The sequence below is a fragment of the Phyllostomus hastatus genome, unplaced genomic scaffold (assembly GCF_019186645.2).
Source record: "Phyllostomus hastatus isolate PE091 unplaced genomic scaffold, TTU_PhHast_1.1 phas_contig_150, whole genome shotgun sequence".
In the NCBI taxonomy this organism is placed as follows: domain Eukaryota; kingdom Metazoa; phylum Chordata; class Mammalia; order Chiroptera; family Phyllostomidae; genus Phyllostomus; species Phyllostomus hastatus.
The window spans coordinates 20,030,577-20,048,203 of record NW_025333611.1 but is presented as its reverse complement, the minus strand read 5'-3'; the positions used below and the strand labels follow the sequence as shown (position 1 = coordinate 20,048,203).

The 17,627-nt window shown below is 57.7% G+C and overlaps 1 protein-coding gene across 2 annotated transcripts in view; it reads right to left on the bottom strand.

The window, feature by feature from the left end:
- The window catches only part of CAMK2A (calcium/calmodulin dependent protein kinase II alpha), a 56,748-nt gene that overhangs the window by 17,516 nt on the left and 21,605 nt on the right, over window positions 1-17,627 (bottom strand). For both annotated transcript variants that reach the window (XM_045819528.1, XM_045819536.1), the window contains exons 4-13: window positions 13,143-13,197; window positions 12,591-12,656; window positions 12,416-12,488; window positions 9,378-9,480; window positions 8,009-8,092; window positions 7,783-7,877; window positions 6,658-6,780; window positions 6,221-6,304; window positions 4,692-4,734; window positions 2,135-2,175 (exon numbers count right to left, since the gene is read on the bottom strand). In XM_045819528.1, the coding sequence (XP_045675484.1) occupies window positions 2,135-2,175; window positions 4,692-4,734; window positions 6,221-6,304; window positions 6,658-6,780; window positions 7,783-7,877; window positions 8,009-8,092; window positions 9,378-9,480; window positions 12,416-12,488; window positions 12,591-12,656; window positions 13,143-13,197 (767 nt within the window). The remainder of the gene's footprint in view (window positions 1-2,134; window positions 2,176-4,691; window positions 4,735-6,220; window positions 6,305-6,657; window positions 6,781-7,782; window positions 7,878-8,008; window positions 8,093-9,377; window positions 9,481-12,415; window positions 12,489-12,590; window positions 12,657-13,142; window positions 13,198-17,627) is intronic.

Genomic DNA, 17,627 nt, shown 5'->3' with positions numbered 1-17,627 from the left:
CCGCGGGGAAGTGCTGCGGTGACTAGCCAGAGCCCCAGCACGCCACGTTCTTGCCCCCGGCCAGTGTCCACCTCCTGGCCTTGCTGGAAGAAGAGCCAGACCAGAGAGAGCTTTGTTCCGAGACCCCGCCTGAGGGAGGTCCTGACCTCACACTAGGAGCTCTGAGTGAGCCTTTGCCATGGCCACACCCACGAGCCAAACAGACCAGGACAGCCCTCTCTCTGCCCCTTCCTCCTCCACAGACCAGCTCCTGTGGCCTCTGCCCCGTATCTCCCAAACTCCATTTTCCTCGGGGAACCCAGCACCCCAGCTAGAGCTGGAGAGAGCCCCGGCCACTCCAAACCGGACCACCCTTACGTCACACCATCCCCTCATCACCCTCTCAAATGGGGGACTTGACTCATGGGTAACCCAAAGCAGCAGGCAGGCCAAAACTCTGTCCTGAATTCCATTACAGCATTGGGGATGCACGTATGCGTGTTAACTTTAGAAACTGAGTCGGCTTTACGTCTGTGGACTACCAAATATGTTCTCGAGCAAACTTTGTTTCCAAGACAAATGTTAACCCGAAGTCCGGCATGTAGAACAGAGAAGATAGTGACGCTGAGCACACGTCCCGCGCCCTGCACCGTGCTGGGCCCTCGGAACAGCGGCCATCTCCCCTTGCTCAGGTGACCTTGGCTCTTGCTCACAGACAGCCCTGCGAGGCAGAAACCCCTTTTATCCCCACTGCGTGGACGAGGAGACGCTGGCTCAGGGGACCCGAGTGACCAGCCAAGGTCTGGGCTGCCAAACCCGCCCAGGCCCTCCTAACCATGGTGCTGGCTCTTACTTGGAGCTGCTTTTGTTGGAGTGGGCATGGGAAGCCCAGAACTTTCTCTGCTTGCCCCCCCCGCTTCTAGTCCCTCCCCACACCCCATCTGCTGCTGGAGGCGCCTCCCCAGAACCGCTGGCCTCCAAGGAATTCAGTTTGAAAACCACCAGCCTTGGCTGATCACCAAATAATTATGAATTATTCCCCAAGCACGCAAGATGAGAAGGCAGAGTGATTAGATAGGGTTTTGTTGCTTTTTGTTTGTTTGCTTGTGTGTTTTTAAAGGTAAAACCCTGGAAATCATGGAGTTCACACCCCTCCCACCCCACCCATTGTGTCTACGGGAAAACTCAAGCCTGTTGAGGGGAGACCCCCATCCCGGCCTCTGACAGCCAGCCCAGACCCCCACTCACGTAACCTTGACCGACCAAAGCCAGCGGCCTGAGACTGTAAATGCCACTACAAATGAAGCCACGAAGCCACCGTCCCACCTGGATGACTGTGTTTGGACAGCATCCCACACCTTCCAGTGTCCTGGGCCAGCCCAGCCCTCGGGCCCTGGCCAGGCAGGGCTCTGAGCCCAGAAAAAGGCGGGGTCTCAAGAGAGGAGGACCCACAAGGCGAGCCAGTGGCAGGGAGAAGGGGGCTGCAGAGAGTGGGCACCAGGCCCAGAGAGCAGAGGGAAGAGAGAGAGGAGGGGAGGAGGGGAGGAGGAGTCGTGGGGTGTGTAGGGAAGTAGCTCGGGCAGGGCATCGGGCGCGGGGTGGGCAGAGGGCAAGCCTGGGGGCGGTGCTTAGCGCTGAACCAGCAGGCCCCGATGGGGAGGGGCTACCTCTGGAACCAAAGGGGAGAGGCAGGAAATGGCTGTCCGTCCTCCACAGGCTTTGTGGGTGGGACTGAGGTGTACTTCGGGCAAGGGGTCTGTTGCAGCCAGCCCACTCGGGAAAGGGAAGGTTGCCCCTCATGACCATCTCTGTCCCTTCCTTGTACCCTCTCACTCACCAGTCCTCCGGCCCCGGAGCATTGCAGAAACCCCCTTGGGACCTGCCCCCCTCTTTGTGCCCGCTCCAACCCAAGGCCACCTGCCTCTCCCACCTGCTTTCAATCCTCCCCCGGCCCTGCCTGCCCCCGCCAGTCCCGGGGAGAGCGTGGGCACCAAAGCCCAGGTCTCTGGGTCTGCGGATGGCCCGGCTGCAGGAGTGATGGCGTCAGCCTGGAACACCGTCGGCAAGACCTGGGTCTCACCCCAGGCCGGAGAGCTGGGCCCTCCTTCCAGAAACGCCGGCAGAGCAGGCCCTGGCAGGCTCCCGGGGGGCTTACCTTCACACCATCATTCTTCTTGTTTCCTCCACTCTTCCCTCCTATGGAGGAGAGAAAGTAGAGGGTCACCAACACCAGGCAGGGCACCAGGGCCCACAGGGCGAGGAAGAGCAGCATCCACGGGCAGCCGGAGGGCGGGAGCCGGGGTGGCGATCTGGGGAGACCTCTTCCTCCTGCTTCTCCTCCCTCCTCCGGAGCCCGGGATTGCCAGCGGCCCACTAGGTGGGCCTGGGCTCCCCCAGTTCTTAGGGATCTCAAATGGGATCCCCCGGCCCCATGGATTGAGGTTGAGGAAGGTGTCCAATGCGTCCCAAGACCGTGGGTTTACTGTTTCAGCCTGGGGATTCCCTCTGGATCCCGGTCACCACCAGTGCTGGTGGTGGCCAACCCGGAGGCCCAGCTGCCCGGAGCAGGGCTGGACACTCCCTCCCCAACCCAGCCGGCTCTAATTTTAGCCCCACGCTGCTGCAGAGGTCATGTGTCAGCCCTGCCTACTCAAGCTGGACAGCTGCGAGCCGTGTTTTGCCAGTGACAAGAAGCAGATGCCCCCTTCTGGGCCCACCCCTGCCAGAGCACCCATCCTGGCAGAGGCTTCCCCACCCTCAGACTCCAGAGATCCAGGCTGGGGTTGGCTCTGGCTCCGGCAGCCGGGAAAAGCGGAGCAACAGATCTCAGGGAGGCCCCACCTCTGTCACTCCCCTTCCCCCCTGCCCCGCCCCTCCAGGCCAGAGCCTGTGGAGGGGGAGGCACCAGCTAGGAAGTGCCATGAGTGCCCAGCCCTCTCCACCCTGGTATCCAGCTGCTCAGACCTCAACCAAATGAGATAGGGTTGAATGAGATAGGGTATCTATAAAGGGCTCACTTAGTTAGCACTACACTTGACCTCTATGCCATAGATGCCCAGTAAATGGTAGCCACTTGTGCTTCTGTTGGTGGCCTGGAGAGGGGGACCCGGAGATGGGGACAGGGGAGTACAGGGTATTGCAGCCCCAGGGGCTTGGAAGGACAAGGCTTACAGTCTGTCTGTCCAGCTCCCCAGACACCCTCACATTTCCAGTGGCCCCCACCGGGCTGCCGTGCAAAGTCTCCCTCTCGTGAAGCAGGTGTGGGGCCGGGCGCCACTGGGTCCAGAGCCGAGAGGAACGGCTGGACTGGGCTGTGCAGGGGGCCGAGGGAGTGCTGGCCCCTCCGGCCTCAGGGTGGCCCCCTGGTCTCCAGTCCATTATTGTCAGACGGTGGGCCCTGAGAGACCACATATTCTGATTTTCAGGAGAAGACAGAGACCTAGGCTTCTCCATGAAATCTCCTGATGTTTAAGTGCTGAGAACTCTTTCCGAAAATTTTTTTTTGCAAACACCCCTGGCCCCCGCCTATGCACATGTAGAGATTGGACCTAACCCTCGGCACCGTTTTGCAAGTCGGGGATTAGGTTCTCCAGGGGCACTTGAGCTGTTAAAAAAAGACTCTGACTGTGCCGGTGGCTCAGGTTTCAGTTTAAGGAGCTGCAGGGTCCTTGTCTGGGGAGAGAATGGGAAGGAAGGCCCTTTGGCCGGTGGCAAAAGCCCAGGTCCAAAGTTCCAGGGTTTTCCCACCCCAGGTCTCATTCTTCCAGCTGGTGAAACAAGCAGGTGGGCCCTCTCCGAGAGGCCTGGGAGGTAGCTGCCTGGAGCTGCACCCTGGCTGCAGGGCCGGCCATGTGACCGCAGCAGCCCTTGCGGGTCCAGCCGCAGGCAGAGGGCCCCTCGGGTGAGCTTTGCCATATCTTCTAGGCTGCCCCGTCAGCCTCCGGGCTCCCCAGAGAGCAGCCTTTGGCAGCGCTGGCCCCAGAACCCTCCAGTGTGCCAGGGGGAGCTTCTTGCTAAACCCCGACACTAATCCCTTCCCCTTCTCTCTTCAGGGCCACACGCCACAGGTCACCGGGCACTCCCCATCCTGACCAGCCTGGCTCTGGCCAAGGCCAAGGGCTCCTACCCTGGACTCTGTGGCGACTCACCCTTGCACTGGGGTGGGTCAAACCTGCACTGCAAACAGGCTCTGCGTCCCCCTAGCGATGCAACCTGAGGCGCACCACGGTCCCCTCCCTGCGCTTCAGGTTCCTCCTTCAGAAAACAGGGATGGCAGTGGCCCGCACTGCCTCGTCCTGCAGGGCACGTGCGTGAAGGCGTGGGGACGGCTTAGCACAGGGCTCCAGGAACGATGGGGAGCAGGAACACTGCCACTCCCCGAGCCTGGCTCGGTCCCGCCTGGACCTGCACCCCAACATTCTAGAGGCCTTCCCCTCTAGCTGGCCTAGCCTGAGAACCCCAGCACTGCTGTGAGTGAGGGGAGACAGACAAAACCTCCAACCCTTCCTGGTGGGCCCTTAGCTTGCTGACTTTTGAACTTTCACCACTTCTGGGTGCAGTTTGCCTCACGTGAGCTAAGCCGCCAGTCACGGGGTCCTCTGGAGCCCCCACTCTCCCCAAGCCCCCTGGCTTGAGGGTGCCCAGAGAGCCGACGTGGCAACGTCCCCACCTCCTACAGGAGGTATTTGGGACTTCGAGGTCCTGCCACCTACCAGAGAAGTTCCTGGTGGCCAGCATCGTGGTGAGGATCGCTCCCTGAGGCAGGTAAGCGGAGAGGGTGCAGAGGAGAGATGGGGGCGGGGAAGGAGAGACAGAGAAACGGGTGGCGGGTGGGGAAGGAGAGGAAGGTGCTCCATTCAGACACAGAGCCAAAGCCTCCTGCCCCTCCATGTGTCCCCCCACCCCACAGCCCCGGGACCACCCCCACCTCCCTGGAGACATCAGGGTGAGCTCAACCTTAGCTGGCACTACTCCAGGGACAAGGCCACCCAAGGGGCAGATATTAATAGGCTCCAGCGGCCTGGCCGGGGCTGGTGGGCAGTCTCGGGCCACCTGTCCGTGGGGGCTGCTAAAGACCAGGGGAGTTTCCTGCCCAGGAAAGGACAGTGGCCCCCGCGCCCCTGGCCCCCGTCCTCCCACGGCCCACAGCACTCAGCCCCTCACTCTAGTGCTCGTATGCCCCTCCGTCGTCCCTGGGCTTGGGACCCTGGGAGGTTGTTGTGGAAAACCCCCTCCCGTTCATGAAGGTGCTGGGGCCCTTCAGTCCTGACACTGCCTGATTCGGACACTCTCTGAGGACGACAGGCCACGATTTTAAGAATCTCTCTTTCTGACATTTTGAGACTTCTGGGACTGTCCCCACTAGGGACTAATGGTAATCTTCCTGGCATCCTGTTGGCTGCCACCCCCTCAGCCCATGTACCCATCCTGTGCCACCATGCCAGGCTCGGGAGCAGTGGGGGAGAAGGTCCCCGGTGAGCTGGGGGCTCAGCATCTGTCACTCGGCATGCTGATGGCATCTCTGTTTGGACCAGTTGGGGACCCCTTGGTCGCTCTTCCCGCCTGCTCATGGGATCACTGGAAAGGTCTGGGCCAGGAGCCATCCCGGCCCTGAGCACACACAGCACCTGCTTGGAGGCCGGCAGCTCAGGGCCCCCCAGGATCCCTCTGTACCTTCCCTGGGGTCATGACCCGTACCCCAGTCTCTCGGCCATTCCTCTCCCACGCTTGCCAGCTGGCGCCTCACCCTCATTGTGGCCTCCTGTCCTGCCACATGTCACCCCCGAGCCCTGTCCCCAGCCATGCTGAAACGCTGCAGTCCCCCTAAGGGATCCAACGCACGCTTCCAGACTTCTTACACAGGCTTCTCTCTGGGTCTGGAGCATCTGCCCGCTCTGACTCCACGTCGCTCATGCCTGCCTATTCTTTGGGGTCTCAGCTTTAATGTGACTTGCCCAGGGAGACTTCCAGGGTCCTTCCCTGGTCCTTCCTTGGTCCTTCTAGACGTGGTGATGGCCCCGCTGTGGATACTCACAGCCTCGGGGTGTGTGATCACAACACTCACCACCGCCCCATAATGTCCTGGCGATGTGTCTGCCTTCTCCACCGCTCACTGCCCGGCCCGGACACCGAGTGTTCAACAGATCAGTGAAGGACAGACTCAGCGGCTCTCCTGGCCGCTGCGGAGACCCAGGCCAAGCTACTCCCACATCTGGGGGCATGGAGGGTAAGGACCTGTTACCTTGAGTTTTCTCCTGGCGTTGAACTTCTTCAGGCAGTCCACGGTCTCCTGTCTGTGCATGCAGGAGGCCACAGTGGACCGGTGCTGGAGGAGGTGGGAAAAGGTCCGTGAATGGGAGGCAGACGGACCCCAGGGCCCCCCAGCAGGGTGTCTTGTGGGTGTGGCTGGCATCTTGGGGGAGTAAGTCTTTGTTCTAGGGAAGTTGTAAACACGGCGGGGGCACCAGACATCCAACGCCGGCAGCACGCAGTCCTGATGCCAAACTCCCATTTCCACGTCCCCCCTGAGAACCACCGCATGCTCAGTGTCTCTTGGATCAAGCCTCCTTGGTCCCAGGCTGGGCCTGAGAAGCCAGGGCCAGGGCCAGGGCTCCATGAAGGGCTTAACCTTGAGGTCTGGAGGGGCTCCTGGGAAGGGTCTTGCTGAGGAAGGCTCACCGAGATCCAGGGGTGCTTGAGGGCCTCGGCGGCCGTGATGCGTTTGGATGGGTTGATGGTCAGCATCTTATTGATCAGATCCTTGGCTTCTGGGGTGACAGTGTCCCACTCTGGTGATGGGAACTGAAAGGGGCAGAGGGGCCAGGTTTGCCCAGCCTACCCCAGGCCACCCCTGCGATCCCCCAGCCCCTGACTGGCAGGGGAGCAGGCAGGGGTCCTACTGCCCATCCACTCAGGCATCCACAACCAGGAGGAGGTGGGACAAGGTCCCCAGACCCAAGGACAAATCAGAACAACGGCCAGAGGGAAAGGAGGCCTCCCTCTGTTCTTCTGAGGCTGTGCCTTATCTGGAGAGCAGCAGGCCTATGGTTATGCCCTGATTTGGGGACCGCAAGGCTGGGTTCAAGTCTGCTTCCTGGGCTGTGTGACCTTGGGCAAGTCACATGACCCCTCAAGCTATCCCCACAGGTGTGGTGAAGATTAAATACGGTATAAAACACCAGGCACATAGCTTGATAGAAACCAGCCATGTAGAAAAGCAGTATAGCTTGGTAGTTAGAAGCATAAACACTAGAGCCAAACTGCCTGAGTTCAAATCCCAGCTCTACCATTTCTTAGCCATGTGATCTGGGCAGTTATTCAATCTCTCTGTGCCTCACCTGTAAACTCAGGATAATAATAGTACCTATGTCATAGACTGGTGTGAGGAATAACTGTAATGATATATGGAAAGCATTTCGAAGAGTGTTCTATGCATGTGAGCTAATATTACTTGTGTGTATGTGGATTGATAGGCAGCTATCTAGAGAGAGAACCTGGCTCCTAGGACCTGCCCCCGACTTCTCGCCCCACTTTGCCGCTGCTTCTGCCTTCTGAGGTCTCCTCGACCAAACCCCATCACTCAGAGGCCCCAGTCACTAGGCACAGCCAGCGCACCACGTGGCCTCAGCCAGCCCTCAAGCTCCACCTGCCGTTCAACCCCAGCCCCACAGCTAGTAAGTGGCAGAGAGAGCTGCATGGGCTGGGAGGGGCGGTCATCCTCGGGTCCTGACCTCACTGGGCATTGGCTTTCACGGGAGGGGGCCCAGGGATGGCAGGGAGGCTGGAGAGAGGAGGAACACTCACATCATAGGCGCCGGCTTTGATCTGCTGGTACAAGCGGTGCTGGTCCTCATCCCAGAACGGGGGATACCCAACCAGCAGGATGTACAGGATGACCCCTGGGACGACAACCGGGAGGAACTTCAACCCTCGGGAGCAGGAGCAGTCGGGGAGGGGAGTGATGGGGAAGAGGACAGATGGCGCCAGCAGCGCTGGCAGCAGGGAATCGAGGGCCTTCGCAAGAACTCACCGCAGGCCCACAGGTCCACGGGCTTCCCGTAAGGGTCCTTGCGCAGCACTTCCGGAGAGAGGTATCCAGGGGTCCCTGCGAACCCTGCTCCCCAGACACACACAGACAGGCAGACACACACACAGAAGGTAAACCAGAGCAGGAGCCTGCTGGGAGGGGGCTGAGGGCTGCCCTGGAGAAACGGCAAAAACACCCCCTGCCCACAGATCGGGCCAGCGGCACCCCCAGACCAGCGCAGACAAGTGCATAGTACCTTGTCACCACCCCCACTCCACAGCCTAAGGCAGAGGTCATTGATGAATCCCAGAGTCCCTCCCAGGGGGCCCTGACTCAACACCATAACCTAGGACCATCCTCCCGGCAGCCACTGCCCATCAGTTGCTGGTGGCACTAAAGATGACACGTCCTTGCCGTCGGAGCCCCCAGCTGAGCTGAACCTTTGCCACTCCCCACACCTTCTAGGAGCAGGTGCTGCGATGGCAGGAGACCCGTCCCTAACTCTGGCGATACCCTCAGTCCCCTGGGCGGGTCTCTTCACCTTCTAGGCCTCAGTTCCCCCATCTGTCAAATGAGGGATTAGGGATTCTTATCTTAAACACCTCCCAGCATTGCTGGGAGCATAAACTGAAGCAATGAACACCCCTAATATTTTAACAAGTACTCATAACAGGAGTCCCTATTCATGGAGTGTGTGTGCTAAGCGGGGCTGGGCTCTTTCTGCTCCTGATCTCGTTTAACCTTCACACAGCCCCAAGGAACATCCTGTTATTATCCCCACTTTACAGATGAGAAAACAGGCTGGGAGAGCTGAAGCGAGGCCCAGGCACACACCTTGCATACAGCAGATGTGTGATTTGAACCCAGAGCTCTGGCTCTTAACCATCGACCCATATTGCCCATGAAAAAGTATCCCCAGATGGCCAAAAAGACACAGTGATGCCAAAATCTCAGAGCCTGCTGGGTCATCTGAGTGTAAAACTTGGTTTTAGTCTCCCTTTTAGTCTCTCTTGACCTTTTCTGGGTTTCTTAGCCTCTGCTCCTCACCTGTCAAGTCAGGGCGATAATCCCTGGCACTCAGGATGTTCAGGAACCCACAGAAGCCTCCAGCCCACAGTGGAGATGTATATGCATGTGAAGAAGCTAGGCACTGTTTCAGTCATAACCGTGTTCCTGCACCTGAGCCCCAGGGAGAGGGCAACACCCACTGACCCAGAGGCTGGGTGGACAGGGACCTTTAACTCTGCTACCTGAGCCCTGGTGGCGCAACCCCCTCTGCAACTGCCCCTGTTCGGGCAGAGGGTTCCTCGAGGCCAACAAGTCAACACAAGGCTGGCCCCCGCCACCCCCATCACCCCCAGCCCCCACTCACCGAACCATGCCTGCTGCTCCCCCTCTACCTCTATGGCCAGGCCAAAGTCTGCCAGCTTCACCGCGGCGCCCTTGAGCTTGGAGGCCAGCAGCAGATTCTCCGGCTTCCCAGGACCAGAGAGAGAGAAGAGGGGAAAGGCGGGAGGAAAGGGCCAGAGGACAGTGAGCAGATTCAGAACCTCACCTCCAGGGGCCTGGGCTTGGAGTGGAACAGCTGGGTAATGCAGAGGCACCTGGCCCCCACCTCGAGCTCCAAGCAGGACCCTGGGCTTAGCCTCCAGAGAGAGGACTACCCCACTGCTAGTCCTCTCTCTTCTGCAACAGGAAGACCCTTCCTGCACCAGCCACTCCCTCCTTCCCCTCCTCTCAGAGTCTGGAGCTGGGGCTAAGGTGAGGGTGGGAGATGGGGGGCAGTGCAAAGAGCCACCATCACAGTAAGAAAAAAGAAGTGACATCTATGCTGCCCCTATTATGTACCAGCCACCAGGTGAAGGGTTTTGCCTACATCACCTCATTTACCATCTCAACAACCTTCGGAGTAGGCATCACTGGCCCCATTCTCTTCAGGGGCCTCATTATATTCCCTGAAACAGTCACGCTCATTTCCACCTCAGGGCCTTTGCACTTCCTGGTCCCCCTGCCTACTTTGTTCCCCTCTGAGCTTCACAGGACTAGCTCCTTCCCTTCCTCTGACTCTTGCCTTCATGTTGCCCCCTCCAAGAAGCCCTCCATGACCACTCACTCTATCTAAAGGAGGAGCCCCCAGGCATCCTCTGTCTTAGCTCCTTGTTGTTATCCTCATAGATTTCCTTACAATTTGTACTGTTTTCCCCCATCTGTCTATGTGCCTGTTCATTATCTGTCACCCTGTAGTAGGTGAGTTTCTAATCTGTCCTGCCCATCACTGTATCACCAGCACCCAAGACAGCGGCCCGCACATAACAGACACTTTGTCATATGTAGAAAGAGAAGGAAACGAGGCTCAGAGAGGTTAAGTGACTTGACAAAGATCACAGAGTTGGTAAGAGATAGATCCAGCATCGAAGCAGAGTCTGGACCCGAGCCGTGCTCTTACCCTCTCTAAGCTGGGAGGCAGGGGTGGGGAAGGGGGGACAGAGGTCTCAGACATGCCACCTGGCCTCGGGGGTGTTGAGGCTGCTGCCTTTGCAGGCTCTGGAGGGCATGAAGGGGCCCCAGTCAGGGCAGAGAGGAGTGAAGGGTGTGGACTCTCCAGTCAGATAGAGAGCCCCAGCTTCTGATTCCAGCTGAGGAATTTGGATCAATTATCTCACTTCTCTAAGCTTTAGTTTCCTCCCTTAGAAAAGTGTGGATGATGCCTACATCCTGAGCTGGCAGACAGATTAATTTTAAACACCCAGTGCTTCACAGTGGCCTGCAGCAAGTGCTTGGTAAGCACCAGCACTCGTATTTTCTGCTTGGGGAGGGGGTGGGGCTCCAAGTCTCCAGAGACAGCTGGCTTCCTGGGACCCCCATCCCCACTGGAATTTCCAAGGGGGTCCCACATCTGACCTTTCACTGCCCAAGCTAGACAGGCCACAAACAGATATAGCTCTTTAAGGCCCCTTTTGTCCTCTGGGGACTGTGTTCTCAACGTGTCCTGGGTCTCGGTAAGCGCCCTGCCCTGATTTGATGAATGTGCCACTAATTATTCTATCCATGTGGCCTAAATTTGTGCCACCTCTTCTCCAGCCTCCTCCCATGCAGGGGCCGTAGCTATAATGGGAACAGGCCTTCCGGGAGAGCCACCCTGCAGTCTGGCCAGAGACCTTTTTGCCTGTGAGTCTAGACTGAGTTGCAGGGAGCTCGCCTGCGTTCAGGGGAGGAGCCATGGACTCCTCGTAACAGTCAGAGGCGGGCAGGGGTCCTGCACAGAGCATGTCACCCCAAAGAGGAGTAACTGGAGGAGGGTGCCCCAGGAGGGCACCCAGGGTGAGAAGGGCCTGGAAGTCCTATCCTGGGTGGGAAAGAGAACAGCCTGCAGGTGACTCAGGAGCTACTACTACAAAGCCACCCAAGTGCCTCCAGGGCTTTTCTGAGCTGAAAGATTGATCTGTGTGGCCCCAGTGGGTAACACTGGGGTTCATGGGGAAAATCCCCACAGCAGGAAAGAATGAAGGAACATTTCCCAGTGGTGCAGGGGCTACCCTGTGAGAAATGAGTTCATAGTCACGGAAGACCAAAAAGCAGAGGTTTGATAGACACCCAGCAGGGCCACCTGGAAGGAATTAGTGCAGAAGCAGGAGCTGGATTTTTGGCCCCAGACCACCCAGGACCTGGGATCTGAGGTCAGAGGCCAGGGTTCCAATCTTAGCTCAGGCACAGCAGAGCTGCACGTTCTCAGGCAAATCCCTGGGACTCTTTAGGCCTAGTTTCCTGCTCTGCAAAAAGGGAGAGATGTTGTGAGCTACTAGCTGCTAAGGCCATGTGACCCAGCAGAGGGGAGCTATGGAGCCTGCGCTGACCAGGCGAGGCTGCATAGCTGATGCCAACCTTGGACTCCACAGCTGCTTATGTTGTCCACCTCCTTCCTCAGGGGGTGGAGAGAGGGGGCTCCGGGGGCCTCGAGGCCTCTTTGTATTTCCGCCCACTCTCCACCTGCCAGAGACCTGGAAACAAGACTAGCAATGCATCTGTGGACCAGGCACTGTGCTGTCTCCTTTCACTTGCTGGCCAACCTGGGCAGAGGTTGCTATGGCAACCCCTGCTGTAAAGAAGCTGACACTGTGAGGCTGGAAAGTGGCCCTGCTGGGATCTGGTCCAGGCTGTAGCCAGTCTCGGCATTCTAACCGAGTCTCACCTGGCTTGGCTGGGAGTCGGGGGACCTGGGTCCCGAGCCCAGAAGCTCAACCTCCCTAAGCCCGGTTTCCTTATCTGAACAGTGAGGGAAGCATTCTCCACCCAGCCCAACTCGGGGAAGTCCAAGGGAATCTGATAACATCAGTGGCTCTGCAGGTGGAAGAAAGGGAAGCAGGCAGAGGAGCAGGCTCCCTGGGGAGCTGCACGCTGGGGCAGTCTCACCTTCAGGTCCCGGTGCACCACCCCCATCTGGTGGCAGTGCAGCACAGCCTCCAGGATCTGCTGGATGCAGTGGCTGGGGAGAGAGAGGCGGGGGTCACTGTGGGAAGCCGGGCCTCCCCTGGTAGGCGAGATGTCCTATGCCCCTCCCTATTGTCAGGCCACGCCTGGAACTCACCTGGCATCGGCCTCACTGTAGTACTCCCGGGCCACAATGTCCTCAAACAGCTCCCCACCAGTGACCCTGTGGAGACAAGCAGAGTCACCCTCCCACAGGCCCCAGGTGCCCCTTCTTGGGGAAGAGTCTCCAGGAAGCTAAGGGCAGGGCCTGAGGACCTCAGAACCACGGCCCCAAAGGGAAGGGCCCTGGGGGTGTAGGGATGTCACCTGCTACAACCCCCTTCCGGGCTTCCAACCCACCCTTTTTTTTTTTTTTTTCACTAACTCCCCTCCCCACCCTCCCCAGCTCTTCTGCCCCAGGGGGCCCAGGCTGGAGTGAAGGTGGGACCCTCTGAACACGTATCTAGGATTTGTTAGGTCCCTAGAAGCCCAAGGGCTAAGCCTTGTTTATGTTTTTTAATAGCCTTTGTTTTTAGGGTAGACTTAGGTTCACAGCAAAATTGAGGGGCACTTGTGATTGCCCCCCGCCCAGCCAAGGGACTGAAAGAGGTCATCCCTGCTCAGGCTGCCTCGATATGCACTGCACGTCCCAGGGGACACCCGAACTCACAGGTCGAAGATCAGGTAATGGTGTCCCTCCTCGGAGATGCTGTCGTGGAGCCGGACTGTGGGAGGAGCAAACGTAGCCAGTTGCGTGAGCTCACACGGTTCCCCACCCAGCCTTCCCACCCGGCCCCCCCTCCCGTCGTCCAATAGCCAGCATTGCAATGTCTCAGACACTGAGCACAAGCTAGGTACCAGGTGCAGTGACAAATTCAGGCGAACAGGGGCTCCCTGACTTTGGGCACCTCCAAAAGAGACTTGAGTTTAAAGACAACAGACCCTTTATGTGGTCAAACTTTGGTCCCCTCCCCCCAAACCCTCAGTTTCGTTTCCTTTCTGGGCAAACTAGCAGCATGGAATGAGCCTGTGGCTCAAATCTCTTCCACGTGCTAGCTGTGTGACTTTGGGCAGGTCGCTACAGGTTCCTGAGCCTCTCTTCCTTGCCTGAACAGCAAGAATGAGATTCTTGGATTTAGAGGCACAGTTGGTGGTCACTCAGCCCTGGCCCTGAGCCTGCAGCCCTGACCTGTGTCCAGGTCTGAGGAGACAACAGGGCCGGTGGAGGCTGCAGCAGTGGCAGTCATGAGTTCTGGCGTGCTGAGCAACTGTCATCCCCTCCTGCCTCGTTAGCCAAGAGCAGAGCATGGCTCCCAGGAGCCCAGAGCTCCCGAAATCATCCCCTGAGCTTCTGAAAGGAAGGCCCTGGAGCCTAGGCCTGTACCCTGCCAGCCAAGGGCAAGTTCTCCCTGGACAGGTTCATGTCCTCTCCTGCACCACAACCTAGAAATGCCCACAGCAGGAGTGCGGGCTGGGAGGGTTATAATGCATCGCACGACGGAAAGCTACACAGCTGGGAAGATCATGCGGCAGCTATGTATTCACTGGTTCAGAATCGTCTCTCAATTATGTTGTCTGGGGAAAAGCAAAATGCAAAACAGTGTGCATAGTCTTTTTTTTTTAAGATGCATTTAAGCTTGTGTATGTCATAAGTCTCTTGGGAAGGATACAGAGATGTGGGCATCAGGGGTGCCTTGGGGAGGGGAATTGGAGGAGTGGGGGTGAGACTTTTCACTGTAAATCCTAATGCGCTCGGAATTCTGGCCGTGTGCCTGTATTTCTGACTCAGTACTGAGCCCCCTAAACTCCTCATGGCTCTCATGGCCGCACATGAAGTTCGGAGAAACAGGCATCCAGCACCCCAGACGGGGCGCCTCCCACAGGGGAAGGGCAGACAGAGGCCGAGATGTGGAGGAGGAGAGAAGGAACACAGATTTACAGTTTAAAAAATTTAAACTCTTAAATGATGATATATTTTTATAAATAATGACTGAAAGATATTTTAAGTTTCTTTTAAAGCAAAACTAAAGAGCAGGCTGCCTGAGAATACATATAATAATATTGATAATCCTGCTTTGATTTTTTAAATCAACATTTTATTATGAAAAATTTCATGCACACGGTCAATCATTAAGGCTTCTATCATTAATGCGTCTATCATTAACGCTTTCTCCTACTTGCCTTCCTACATTTCTATTCGTTCCCCATCCACTCATCGGTCTTAATTTCTGAATGGATTTCAAAGCAAACGCAGGCCTAACTTCTAAAGGGTCTGTGTATGTTGAACAGAACACCCTGTATTTTGTGTGCAGACTGTAGCAAACTTACATCGGGGCCCTGCCCAGACCCCCTTAGCAAGCTCCTGGGAAGGCGGGCTGCCCACCGCTCACAGTCGCCCTCCTTGTTCTGGAGAACCGCCTGCTGCAGATGGAACCGCCTTGCCCACCAGCTACCTGCAGCCTTCGGCCAATGACTGAGGAGCGTGGGGAGGTGAGGCTGCTGCAAGGTCCAATCTCCTTTCCTGAAGGAGGGACAACTCCAAGATGGGACTTACCCTGCAGAGGCCTCCCCACTGCACCCGGCTCCTGCTTCAAAGCTGGTCAAAGTCAGACTTGACCTCAGGCCACACTCCTGCCCCTTCTCCCTCCTGCTTCTCCCACCCCATGGCTCACAGGCCTCCTCCAGCAGCATCAGCGCCCGAATCCCTATCCCGGGCTCTGCCCCTAGGAAACCTGACCTGAGAAAAGATGTATACAATGAACTTGCATTGTCAGTGCATCAAGGTCAAATTTTGGAAAAGACCCTTTTCTCTGTTCACCTTCCTCCAGGTGGACTCGGAGACAGACTCCTTCCTGTGTATTCTGTTCCGGTGGGCTTGAGAGGTTTCAGCTTCCTTTGCCTGGGCTTGAGAAGCTCTAAGAAGCCGAGCTGAGGCCAGAACCACCTCAGCAAGGGCCCTTAGGGCTGGTCAGCTGCCACCCGGGGGGGAGCTCCGAGACTGGATTCCCAGGCCCTCCCTCTGACCAGGAGCCTCAGCCCCTGTAGGGAAGGTCCTTGGGGTTCAGGGAAATGGACAGAATTGAAATGGGCAGGGGAGGTGGGAGAGGGCTCTCCAGAGCTGACTTTATCTCAGATGGTGCCTTCCTGCTGATTGTAAGAGGCTGCCCCCCCACAGGAGGACATTGGAGTCAGTCTCCGCCCCAAGGGGCGGCTGACTCACCACTTGGAGCCCAGGAGACCGGCCTCTTCTTTCACCGCCACTGGCGCAGACAAGACCTCCCCTCCAGTCGGCAGAGGCCAGAGCCCAAGAGGAAAGGCAGAATCCCAGGGCCACGGGCCGAGTAACAGCCCCACACTTCCCCCCGCCCTGCCCGGTTCCAAGATGGGCATGTCTGTTGTGCCCATTGAATTATGCTGTCACTGTTTAAAATTTTGTCATCAAACAAAAATTCTGTAGCCTAGTTTTCACTTATGTAGCTGAACTCACGAATTTCTGACGTCCCTGTCCATATTCCTAACAGTTACTTTTTTCTCAGAAGCTAAAGGGTAGTACTTGTTCCCCTGGCCACATGGGCCCCGACAGCACACACCTGAGGCTGGGGAGGCTCACAGAGGGACTGAGAACGGGCCCTGCAGTCAGACTTGCTGGGTTCACCTCCCAGCGACGCCTCCTACAGGCTGTGTGACTTCGGGCAGATTCTGTAACCTCTCTGAGCCTCCTCCCCTAACAGCAGTGGGGGGTTACTACAGTCGTGCCCATAAAGCACCCAACACAGTGCCTGGTGCCTAGAAGAACTTAATAAATGGACACATTGTCATCCTCATCATCAACCAGCCTCACCTCCCTACCCCACCCCAAATCATCTGCTAAACTCTCAGGTTGTCTCTTCTCCCTGGGCTGGCCTCTCGGGGTCTGCCCCGTCAGCAGGCGCTGATGGGATCTGCCCGCCCCAGAGCCCATAACTCACTGCTCGCCGTTAGAGCTGAGAGCGAGGGGGAGAGGGGTGCAAATGGGAAGAGGGAGCATTGACCTGAAACAGCTGCTACTGTGCAGCAACACACACTGGCACACACACACTCATGCCTCCTTCCTCGGGAGAGGACGGCCTCTGTAAGAACCATGGGATTCTGTAGTCAGAGACACTCACAGCCTCTTTCCTCACACAGTTGGGGAGCTGGCGGCTAGGAGGATCCACACAGTGAGGCCAGAAGCAGATCAGGGTCCAGGGTCCAATCAGAGTTCCTCCCCCCGCCCAGCCGCCCCTTCCCTGATTCTGGTGATTCTGGTGCTGCTGGTGCAGCCCTGCTCCCCTTCCCAGGCACAGGGAAGGGGAGGTGCCTTCTGGGTATAAATAGCTGATGGAGATGCTTCTCTCCAGCAAGAGGGTTAACCCTTGGGGTCCTGGGCACAGGAAGACGCTCCCTGGGAGCAAGAAGCAGTGGCGGCTGCAGAGTTGGAACGCTCCCCAGAGGGCACCTAGACCTTGCCCCTGCAGGTGTGCACTGTGAGCCAGCAGCCTCGGAGCATGCTGGACATGCAAAATCTTGGGCTCCACCCAGATCCCAGACCTGCTGAACCGGAATCTACCTGGTAACAAGGCGCCCAGGTGGTTCACACAGCCCTCTCCTTTTGAGGATGGAAGAAAGTGGTTCAGAGAGGGTCATGCTCCTACCAAGGTCACACAGCCATCTCCTGACAGAACTATATCTAGAAGCTGTACTCCTTCCCCTCATGACTCAGAACCCTGATGGGCAGGTACACAGCCCTCACCCCACGCCCCCGACTATGCAGGAGAGGGGGAGGGGACGTCAGGCCTGCACCCAGTCTATCCCTGGGGCAGGGGCCGCCTTTCAACTTGCCTCCAAGGGGCAGGCCAGCCACCGGTCTAGGCAGGCGGGCAGGACCACCGTGCCAGGCTGACTCAGCATGGGGGTGGGTTGGGCATGTGGGCTGCGCTGGTCAAGGCCAAGCTTGGCCTATTTTTGTCTCTCTGAAGAGATGAAAGGCTTCGGGAGTTTTCCTAGAACAGCTTTTCTGAAGGAGGCTGCTGGCAGCACGGGCTGTGAGGAAGGGCTCCTTCTTCGCCTTCCCCCCAACCAAGCTGGTCTCTGAGGAAGGTGGAAAGACATCTCTGCCACTGCCATCCCCAGAGAA